At 36.4% G+C, this 12,171-nt stretch overlaps 1 protein-coding gene across 1 annotated transcript in view; it reads right to left on the reverse strand.

Moving 5' to 3' along the window:
* Positions 1 to 12,171, reverse strand: part of PELI2 (pellino E3 ubiquitin protein ligase family member 2) — a 191,479-nt gene that overhangs the window by 16,429 nt on the left and 162,879 nt on the right. The window contains exon 3 of the mRNA XM_037832643.1: positions 8,626 to 8,727. Within this exon, the coding sequence (XP_037688571.1) occupies positions 8,626 to 8,727 (102 nt within the window). The remainder of the gene's footprint in view (positions 1 to 8,625; positions 8,728 to 12,171) is intronic.

The following is a 12,171-nucleotide window of genomic DNA, read 5'->3' on the forward strand; positions in this document are numbered from 1 at the left end:
TCCTCTTGATGCCTTAGTTTGGACACTATGGTTGTAGAACTGGAAATCTGTAACCTAAAAAATCCCCTTCATAAAAAGCCAATCCATTTCTGGTACTTTGCATAATGTCAGCATTAGCAAACCAGAACAGATTTTGGTAACAGAGAAGTGGGGTGCTGCTGAGCTTGCAAACACTGAACATGCTGGGATGGCTTTTTAAATGATTAAATGGAAGATTCTGGAAGAATTATGAGACGTTTGATAGAAAAGGCCTAGATTGCTTTGAAGAGACTGTTGGTAGAAATATGGACCCTAAAGAAACTTCTGATGAAGTCTTAGACAGGAATGATGAATTTGTCAGTGCCAACTGGAAGAAAGGCGATCCGTGTTTTAAAGTGGCAGAGAATTAGGCAAAATTGAGTCCTGTTGTCAGATAGAAGGTAGAATTTGAAAGTGATGATCCAGGGTACTCAGCTGAAGAGATTTTGAACTAAATATGGAAAATGCAGCCGGGCTTCTCCTTGTGGCTTATAGTAAAATGCGAGAGGAAAGAGATAAACCTGAGAACTGAACTCTTGGGTATAAAGAAACCAGAAACTGATGGTCTGGAATACTCTGGGCTTCCAGAAAGTGAAACCCCAGAGGTTACAGCCCGAGGTGAAGATTTAATGAAACCTGGAAAACCAGCTAGCCATTTCAGTACAAGTTGGGATTGGAGATGGAGCTATCCAGGAAGGATTTGTGAAAAGTCCTGTTGTCTGATGGTTTTGACCCCTGTAAGCTGAATGCCAAGCCAACACATTTTTTTGGGAGATTTCTATAAACAGAACCAGTGCCAGTCTGGACTAAAAGGGATGGAAAAGGGACAGATTGAAGGAGAAATTTCTTCAAATACATAACATGGAAGCTGAGGTCTGGAGTCAAGAAACCTTGGGCCAGGAGAGCAGAGCAACCCATGCACATGGAAAGGGTTGAGTTTGCTCTGGAGGAAGAGGGTGGGCCTTCCGCCTCGATGCTCAGGAAAAGTAATGCCACCCCAGGCGCAGAGAGGATGAAGCACATTCCCCAGGGACTGGGGAGAGCCTGGCCACCACCCCTGTTCTGAAGGGGTTGAGTGTGTGCCCTGGAGTGGCAGAGTCTGGATAGTGCCCCGATGGCTAAGGAGGGTGGGGCCGAGAAGAGGGTGGTTTCCCCAATGCGTGGGTATGTTGGAGCACTCCCCCCAGCATTTGGAGAGAAACGGGTTGCTGCGAAGACCCTTGGAAAGGGTTGGACTCCTCCTTTCTCAAGCCCCAAGGATAAAATGTCATCAGATAGATGACTTTCAGACTTTGAAATCTAATGAATTATGCCCTGTGGGTTTTCAGAACTGTTTTGGTCCCGCGAACCCTGTTTTCCTTTCAGTTTCTCCTATGGCAATGAGAACGTTTATCCTATGACTATCCCTCCTTTGTATATTGGAAGCAGATAACTTGTTCTGAGTTTCACAGATCCACAGCCAGAAGGAAATTTTGCCTTAGGACAGACCATGCCTGTAAGTGATTTTGATAAGTCCTTATACTAACCTATCATTACTGAAATGATTTAATTTTTTATGATATTGTGATGGGATGAATCTATTTTGTATATGGAAAGAACATGTCTTATTGGGGTCCAGGGGGTGGAATGTGCAGGTTTGGATATATTATATCCCCCCAAAAGCCAAGTTTTAATCCAATCTTGTGGAATATTTGGATTAGGTTGTTTCCTTGGAGACGTGACTCACCCAACTGTGTGTGATACCTTTGATTAGATTATTTCTATGGAGGTGTGGTCCTGCCCATTCAGCATGAATCTTGCTTAGTTTACTGGCAGCCTTTAAAAAGAGCTGACACAGGCCCAGATGCTTCCTGACATTTTGAGATGGTAGCCCAGAGTTTGTTCCAGAGAAGCTAAGAGAAGACAAAATGCCCCAAGAGCTGCTGAGAGAGATGTTTGGAGAGATGCCTTGGAGCTGACAGAGATGCTCAGAGATGCATAATGTCAGTTACAGACATAAGGACTTTTGGAGATGCTAAGCTAAGGATGCACAGGAGCTGAGAGAGGAGCTGAAACACAACCTGGGACCAGCAGATGCCAGCCATGTGCCTTCTCAGCTGACAGAGGTATTCTGGATGCCACTAGCCATTCTTCAGTGAAGGTATCCTCTTGTTGATGCCTTAGTTTGGACACTTATTGCTTTGGAAATTTGGAAATTTCCAAATAAATCCCCTTCATAAAAGCTAATCCATTTCTGGTGTGTTGCATAATGGCAGCATTAGCAAACCAGAACACTACTGCATCAAATCTACATTACTATTTTAAAGCCTGTCATGTACACAAGGGAAGATGCTTTTGAATGTCATCTAATATTCACATAGTGCTGACATTCATATAATAGCTACAATGGGAACTTTATTCCTTACTATGGTCACTTACACACATAGTAAGGATAATTCAGCACTTGTAATATTATACATATGCAAGAAAAGTTTGGATATGCCAATAGAAGGTACTAAAACACCTGGAAGGTCCTCTCTTACCTTTTCCCCCACCAGTCTTACCAATCTCTGCACCTGAAACCTTATTTTCTGACTTCTCTCCTATGATATGGATGAAGTACTGCTGCCCCTAGCCAAGGCGAACCTCTACACTGATGCTTGGGATACCAATATTCTTCCCTTCTCAAGGATTCTGCTCCTGATATTGCCTTCTTTCCCCCCTAAACCACTGTTTTCTCCCTCTGTGTTGGATCACACCATCAGCACTTAAACACACTCTGGAGCAGTGCTTCTCAAACTCTCTGTGGTAAAGGACCAGTGTTTTTGTTTGAAAATTTCAATCTGATGCTGATGGACACCTAAAAAAATAGAATAAAAATGATCACCTGCTTGGATGTTTCAGCAATGCCAAATTGCTATAAAAGTTTCCAGAGACCTCCTCTCAGTTTCTATAGTCATCTCACTCTACAGTGGTAAGAACTATTTTGCTGCTCAGCAGACCACAGTTTGAGTGGCACTGCTCTCAACTTGTCCCCTGTCTTTAAAAATGCTGACCCTTGCCTGCAAGCAATGTCAAGCTATAGCACTATTTCTCTGACTCACTTAAAAGTGATACTTCTTGGAAAACCTGTCAATGGTCACTACCTCCATTTCCTCACCCCTCTCTCAACTTCTTTCCTCAGCCCACTCAACTGAGCTCCCCTCCCCATGACCCTACTGAAATCCATTCTTGCTAAGGTGATAGCAATCAATAACATGCTAAATCCATGGTTTATATTCAGCCAGGATATCCTGGTATGCCCATACCTGGTATTAAAATAATGAAACACTTCCAGGTTAGTTGGTAAATAGTTCCTTTCCTTTTTTTTTCTGTTACCTCCCTCGGAAATCTTATCAAGTCTCATTTATCAGCCAATGACACCCAGATTTACCTTGGGAAATACTGATCTCTCTCCTGAACTTCAGAATAGTACATCCCATCTCTACCTGAATGTCTAAAAACCATCTCAAATGTAATGACCCTAAACAGAACTTGGTCCCCAATCAAGCCCCAGACTTCCCTATTTGCTCAAGCTAAACATCAAAACCCAAGAATCATCCCCTCAATTCTTCTCTTTACTCCACACTCACAATTAACCCTCTGTAAAACCTGTCAACTCTACCTCAAAACACACCTTCCATCCTTCCACTCTGCCCCACTTTAGTTCCAGTTATCATCATCTCTTACTTGGATTACACTAGCTTCCAAACTGTCTCCCTGCTTTCATACTCGCCTCCTAGAATCTTTTCTACACAGTAGTTGGAATGATCTTTTAAGAATATAAATCAGATTATACCCCTCTCCTGCTTAAAATCTTCCAAAAGCTTCCTAAAACTCCTAGAATAAAACCCAAACTGTTTACCTGGCCTAAAAGGCCCTCCTGACCTAGCTTCTGCTTACCTCTCTAAGCTCATCCCACTCTACTTTCTTCCCTACGGTTGGAATGCTTTCCTCTGCCTGGAATGCTTGCTTATTTGTTGTCTGCCTCCTCTAGAGGCGGAGAGGGGAGCCTAACTGTCCATCCACAGAGACCAGCAGAGTATATGGCAAATCGCAGGTGCTCAAGAAATACCTATTAATGAATGGAGGATGATGACAGTGACCTTGAACCCTGTGAGATACACACGCACACACACCATGTACGATGTTTCAAGAAATAACTATTGAAAGAGTGAAGATATTCTTTAACATTTTTCTCTTAACTAAATAGACATTAAATACCTAAAACTACTATAAACTACATTAAAAATCAAACAAACAAAAATCAAAAACATAAGGCATCACAGCACCCAGGCTCAGAGCTGATGAACTGAGAATCCAAGGAGGAAAGACACTGTTCTGGCTTTGGGACCCAACAGGTCTCCCAGCCTCATGGTCAGAATGTATTTGGCATCACACTTCACCTCGGGGGTTTTCCAGGACATTCCGTCACTTCCTTTGATTCCCTTCATGAACTATTTTCTTCTCTTTTACTATCTCAATAGATAGACTTTTCAGTGTTTCCTTTCTTTATTTACCCTACTCTAGAAAAGGATTAATAAGATCTTATTCTGAATAAATTAACTCAGAATTTCTCACACTTAATCCCGCCTTTAAATTCAGATCTAGCTTTGATTATTTCTCAGATAATAGTATTTCTGAGTTTGGGGCCTACTATCTGATTCCACTAAGGGAAATTGGCACAGGGCCCTTTTTTGGTTTACTCTGTTATTCTGCATTTAAATGCTCAATTAACTTAGAAATCATTTTAATGGGTAATAACTAAATTGAACAACTTTCAACATTGAGGTCCGTAATTGAGAAATGTGAATGCCGCAGAGCTTTTTGCTCAGTGATTCTTGCGACTGATAGGTTCTGGACAGAAAAAAAAAATGCGTTAAAAGGAGGACAAATTAAAACAATCTTGGCTTTTCAAGACCTTCTAAGAACTAATTCTACTCTGCTTCAAGTAATCTAACATTAATTTTTCAGTTTGTCCAGATAGTCTTGAACAGAATCAGATTACTTTAGTAAAAATGACAAATATGCTTTCTTAATAAATCTATAAATTCTTATTTGAATTAAGATGCTTTATTTAGAGGTTAAGTTGAGAATGTGTAGAGAATGAAGAACTCAAGAGACCTAAATCTTAGTTTGGTCACTAAATGACTTCTCTGTCCTTAGTTTAAGCTACTTTTCCTTTTGCAGACCCAGATTTCTCAGCTTTGGAATGAAGAGGTTGCAGTTCTCAGAGAGTGTGGTCTGTGGCTCCCTGAGGGTCCCCACCTGCCCAGGTGTCCATGAAGACAAAAATGCTTTCATAATAATATGAAGTTGTCATTTGCCTTTCCCAGTGTTGATCTCTGCACTGATGGCGCTGATGCAATAATGGGTTAAACCCAACAACAACTGGCACCAGTGAAATGGTAGTTTCAGTTAGGAATGAAGGTGAGAGAGCAGATCTTGAATCATATTCTGTGATGAAATGGGATGTATACATCAAATACTTAGAACTAAATAACAGGAAGCTGAAAAAATCCAAGTAAATCTTTAATTCATTCTGTGTTTGCAGAGATGAGAAGAAGAAAATGAAAAATCTGAGTTGAATGTGATTTTACATAGTGAAGAATGCCCTATGTCACAACACATCACTATAGAATAATAGGCGAAATTTGGAAAACATACTAAGAAACAAAATTCTCCTTAAGGAAATTCAATGCCTCACACTTTAGTAATACATGACTTATCTATTACATGTGCCAGTTAATTCTAAGCAGTAAAAAACAAATCACTAACAGTAGTAAAATATTCTTTATTCACTTTTTTTAGTATAAAGAAGATTCTCTGGCTACCTACATGATACAGTGATTAAAAACTTTATAAATTTGAAATGCATGATTTTAGAAAATAGTAAAAAGAAGAAATCATTAGGAAATCCCACAAAAATATAAATATGGAAGTAAATGCATATAGTTATTTAGGAGGGGCTTTTCTTTAGCCGCATGAGAAAAAAACACATTTAGAAAAATTATATGATGGAATGGCATGGTGAGCAAAACCACTATTAACATTTTGTCCAACTACTATAAATCTTACTTTTGACTTCAAACTGCACTTAAATATCTATGTCTATGTCTAAATAGAGCTGTCACATTTTTTTCTAATAACTGACATATTCACATGGGTCAAAAGTAAAAAAAAAATGTAAAAAAGCATAGTAAAAAATCTCCCTGTTCAGTCCCCTTCCCTACAAAGGCAATTACATGATCAATTTTTACTAATTTTAATGTGTGTATTATTTAAATAATTTAATAATATTAACTCAATATTTTATAATAGTTAATACTATTCAATATTAATCATTTAATTTATTAATATTTAACACTAATTATTCTTAATTGAATGTAGTCCTATAGTCATAATAGGAATACTTAATATGTTTTGGAGCTCTTTCCATGTAGTATGTAGAGCTTTTCCTTGTTCTGTTTTATAGCCATGGAGGACTCTAATGCAAGGCTATGCCCAAATTTATCAAACTGATCCCCCACTGAAGGATACTTAGGTTGCTTCCAACTTTTGCTATGAAGCAGTAACTTTGTACAAATGTCATTTTGTGTGTATGTAAGGATATCTCTAGAGTAAATATCTAGAAAGCCTAAAAAGAGAACATAATTTTGCTATAGGCTGGTTCTTATCAGTGTGAGGTGCTGTGGTTTATGATAATCATTTGTTAGAATAGATATATATAGAATTTAATCTCTCTCTCTGGATAAAAATTACTGATACAAGCAGTTCAGGGCAGGCATGCACTTCATGGTGTTACAGAAAACAGGATGAAAGAGCTAGGGCATTTTTTTCTCAATCTCTTCTCTCATATATGTGTATGTGTGTGTGTGTGTATATATATACACATTTTTATATATAATATATATATTTATGCATGCATACAAAAAATAAATTATGTACTGGGCATCTGCCCTTTTCACTTATTTTTTTGTGAGCATTTTGCCATTTAATAATCATTTACTAGCTACGTGGTGTTTTGTGTTTGAATTGATGATACTGTAACCATTCTCACTGACTGCTGGAAGTGTAGATCTATTTCCAGTTTTTTCATTAGTTTATACAACATTGTAATGAACCTCTTTGTGGTTAAAGTTTTGTTCATGTTCCTAATTATTTATATAAAAAAATTCTTAAAGGGCAAATTACTGGGTCAACAGTCTAATTGATTAAATCCCTGGTGACACTGTAATTCTGCCTTGTAGAAATGAGGCACACAAATTCACGTGTCATCAACAGTAACCGATTCCATACAGTGCTTTATAACACTATATTAATTAATATTGTAAAATCAATATATAATAAAGATTATTTTATTAGGGCATTTTTGTATTTGTATATTATAATATTTTTACATATTTATAAATATGTAAACCTCAAATTTCTTTCTTTTTTTTTGAGCATTACACATTTTGTTCTTTGTCCACTTTTTTTTAAAGTGTGGGAAAAATGATTAGTGTGTTACAGGTTTCATTCTTTTGCCTACTAGATTTGTAGCCTATATTTTCCCTAATTTGTTTGCCTTTTAATTTTTTTGACATTTGGAAAGAAGCTAGAATATGTAAAGTAAAATCTATGAATAGTTTACTGCATGAGATTTCTTTATTTGCTGATGTGCTTAATCCTTCCCCACCCCAAGAATATGAACTCACCTAAATTTTGCTCTAGGACTTTTGTTCCTTCATTTTTACATTTATATCTACTTTCTCTAGCATTTATTATGCCATAGGCATGTTAGCATAGGTTAATAGTTTTTTGACATTTGTATCATTGCCATTTATTTAATAATTCACCTCTCCCCATGGAAATGAAAAGCCTTATCATTTCCAACTTGTGTTGGCTTTTTTCCTTTATTAGTTTTAATTTTACTTTTCTGTTGTTTTAAAGTTCCAAATATAAATCTTGTTTTTTAAAAAATTCATTAATTGATGATTTTTAGAATTACTCCCATTCTTCCTTCTTTTGATACATTTCTGGATTTGACACTTTATACCACTAAAACTATTCTTAAATCTTTTCTGCAGTTTTTTAACGACTGTCACTTTTTAAAAACAATTTTTTTCAGGTAAATGTTTAGTTTCTTGATTTTCATTCATTTTTTTTTTTTTTTAAATAATGAGAGCACTTAAGGCTATAAAGCTTCTGAGTGTGATCAGTCACATCTCATGAATTTTGCTATAAAATGTTTTCCTACTTATTTTTGAAAAGGCCTATAATAGTAGTTTTAATGTCCTCTTAGATATAAGTGCTATTTAGGAAGTATTTTGAACCTGTTGTCTTCTTAACATTGTTATTCTTGTTATAATCTCAATTTTTAATACATTGAGATCTGAGAACATAGTATTTAAAATTTCTTTTTGCAATTTAAGATTTTTTTTTGTGAGTCTTTCAAAAACCAAATAGAAATAATTTTTATATATTATCCTCACCTATTTCTTCCCAGACATTATCAAACACTACTGTATTGGAAGTTCTAATTACATATTTAAATATAAAACTGAAGGGAAAATGTGTTAAAATTTCCATTTTAAAAAATGACATTACCTGAAACATATCTGTATCTTTATCATGTGTGTACTCGACCACCACAGTCTGATTTCTTGACAAAGTGTAGGATATACTGTGTTGACCTTTGCAGCTGATAGCCTAATAATGAAATAAAAAAATATAAGAATTCATTAGAATTCCATTTCCACAACTTATTACAATTCTGGTTGTAATTAAAAGTCATCACTCTACCAGCAAAAAGCAACACAAGCCAGCACTGTTCTAACAAATAAAGCCTGTCCCTGTGCTCTGTGCCCTGAATCATAGAAGAGCCAATATTCAAAATTTGGGATCTGCCAAATATTCTAAGTGGATGGTATTTTATTAAAATCAAAGTTAATTTACTGGTTTGTAAGACTTGATTTAATATCTTCCAAAAACCATATTCTCTCTCCATTATTACCTTAACTCAGTGACAGAATTTTAGACCAATATAGTGTCTTATTTAAAATTCTAAAGTTTATTTTATACTATAATAGGTAAGCCAATAACATTTCAGTATAGTTTTTTTCCTGGGTGGTAAAGATTTTAATAAAAATACTGAGAAAGGAATCATCTTCAATTAAATAGGTTAATGATAATTTTTACACACTTTAGTAGTAATAAAATAATTATAATTCAAACCAGTAAGATTAAATATTCTGCATATTTTCATTGACAAATAATCATAATAAAAATGAACAGAAAATTGTAAATGTTTTATAAAGATTTCTAAATAATGATAATGGACTATTTTAGCCAAAGATAATCATACCTGGACTATGTTCTACATTTATTTAAGGTTTGTATACAGTCGTTGCTTAACCCAGATATTTACTGAATTAATAACCAAGGTAGACATTTTTCTTATTTCCTCCATAATGATATACTTGAACACAGTTTAATTTGTGGTCACATATTTTTAATATTTCAAAATTAACAAAGAAGTTGGTTTAAATTGCACTCCAATTTATTTCAATTACATTTTATCCTTTCTGTTTTAACCTAATTTATCTTCATTTCCATCCTTTTACATTAAGTACAATAAATAAAACTTTAATTGCCTTTTTATTAAATATTTATTGAATGACAACACTGTTATGAAGACCAAGAAAGTATTTAGAAGTAGCTGGGCATACATAGCATGTTAATGAAAATGTACTCTGAACCCTTTATATTTGACTAATATAACTGCTTAGAGCAACAAATAGTAAAACATTCCAAATCAACTTTGAAGTTAGCCTGGTTAATCTCATGGTTATTTAATAATCTACCCTGAGGAACTTCATGATTGAAATGTTTTATTGTGTATGCTTCACTGCCATAAATCTAAGTATTAGAAATAATACTTTATATCTCTCACATGGTTAGGAATAAAAGAAATACTTAAACTACTCAACTCCATTAACAATTACAATCTTAAATTTCCATTGGTTTAAGTAAGATAAATTCAAAGACATTGGTACATGCATGCTATTTCTTGAAAGTCAAATTTATAAAAAACTATTCCCAATTAAAGATAGGTTGTTTATCTTTGCAGTTGTGGAAAAAACCCACTTAAGAAAATAATTATTAAACTTAAACTTACAAAAAAAAAGAGCTAACATGTGCCAATGCAGAATACTTTCTAAACAGCTATACATTACTACTTTGTAAGTACAGTGTTTCTCAAACTTCCACCAAAGTAGCCTTACCTGCAGGAGAGTTACCTGAACTCATTGGGGAGGTTTGGGAGAACATTTAAAGTGAAGTTTTTCACGCCTAATATATTTTACCTTAAAATTCTTATAATTCTGTATTCTACTCAATAACATGCTTTTAAACATTTCTTCCAAATTTTCTAGGAAACCCATGCTCCAGGAAGACAACTGTGTTCACATGAGGCCTGGCCCAGCCCTGGGCACAGTGCCCTGGAGACAGTCCCCGGGCCACTTAGGGAAGCACCAGACAAAACCCTTCTACAGGCCCTAAATTGTTCTTGGACCCAGTGCTTCCAAGTTGCGGTATTCTAAATTTATTCTTGTGACCTATGTAACCCATGGAAAAGGCTATTTATAGGAAAACACTGCCACACCTGGGAACTGCCCATGGCAAAGAGGGGTAGGGCACAAAGATTTATGGCTGAACCCTGCCTTGCTCAATCCCCCAGGCAAGGAAGGAAATGCTAGTACTTTGAACTCTTCAATGCCTGATCCAGAACACCTTGAATGCTGAGCCCATTTTAAGAAAATTTATAATTTCAAACATCTGTCGGTTTTTTATGTTGCTAAATGTGAAAAGTCAGGGTTGGGCAAGGTGAATACTTCTGGGTTAGGAAAACACTTTATTGGGCCTTTTGGATTAAGTAAGAAAGTCCTAGCTATAGGCTATATTCTGGAAGCCCCTAGATTTCAGACAAGGAAGGGGGAAAAGAGATTCCATAAGGAGAAATAAGTCCCAAGAAGGTGATGAGTGGCCTTGGGGCAGCCCATAATGCACTCCCCTGCAGGAGGGTGGCTGGGAGCTCTGGGTCCTCCTGGCAGTGATTTCCCTCCTTCACACTCAGCCAGGAGAGGAGGCCTGGTGCCCTGCAGGGAGGGTAAGCAAGGTGATGAGCTGGCCCAAGAAGACAGATCTACGTCAGGACTGAGATCTGGAGCAAAGGGCAACAGCCAAAACCTGCACACTCAAGGCCGCCACTGGGATCCTCAGAAATAAATGGAGAGGGGAAGAAATTCCCTCAATTACATGAATTAGGGCTCACACCATCTTGTTTGCATATGTTAAAGTCTGGCGGGGTGGGGTGGTGCCCAGATTGGGGAAGGTAATCAAGAGAGTTTTTAAGCTTGTAATTAATTTTTGCTTTCTTTGCTGGGTCATACCTTAAACAGAAGCACATTAAGCTTCTTTGTTAGAAGTATCAATTTTCAACAGTATTTTCTTAACATTTAAAAAAGGATGTTCAGAAATACAGCTTCTAGTAAATTACAAATTCATTGACTTAAGCCAGTCATTTTAGGTATTTTGGAAGTAAAAAGTTCCACAAGACAAGTTGTTTTGAAATTACTTTCTGAAATGTCAGAAAGAAGAGTAAGGGAGGACCTTCTCTTGGCACTCACTATTCCTTATCTCAAGCACAATCACTGTAACATAATGCTGAGACTTTACTACACTCACTCAAATTTGGAAATAAGCCCTTTAAATGTGTAAAGAAAACCAGTCCAACCAGCTTGTCCAATAGGCAATATTGATTCCCTAAATTCATTTTGCTTGTGGTAAGACATTGCAGACCCTGCTATCCTGACACTGTGAGCACCTCTGGACTTGTTTACTCTTACAACCCAGCTCCAAGAACATGGTAAGCATTCGATGAATGTCTGATGAAAGAATGAAAGAATAGTTACAGATTCAGTGCTTCTTTCCTTGGGTCTTCCCTTTTCCTCCCCTACTTCTCATTAGCAAAGGTCCCACGGTCCCAGTAGTGACCCTGTCAGCTCAAATGTTTAGAGTCTACAAAAGCCACTTTAGATTAGTGTGAATTTTATCAGGCTAAAAACATACTATTAGAAAATAATAGGTACACAG

This window comes from Choloepus didactylus, chromosome 4, assembly GCF_015220235.1.
Source record: "Choloepus didactylus isolate mChoDid1 chromosome 4, mChoDid1.pri, whole genome shotgun sequence".
NCBI classification, from domain to species: Eukaryota; Metazoa; Chordata; class Mammalia; order Pilosa; family Megalonychidae; genus Choloepus; species Choloepus didactylus.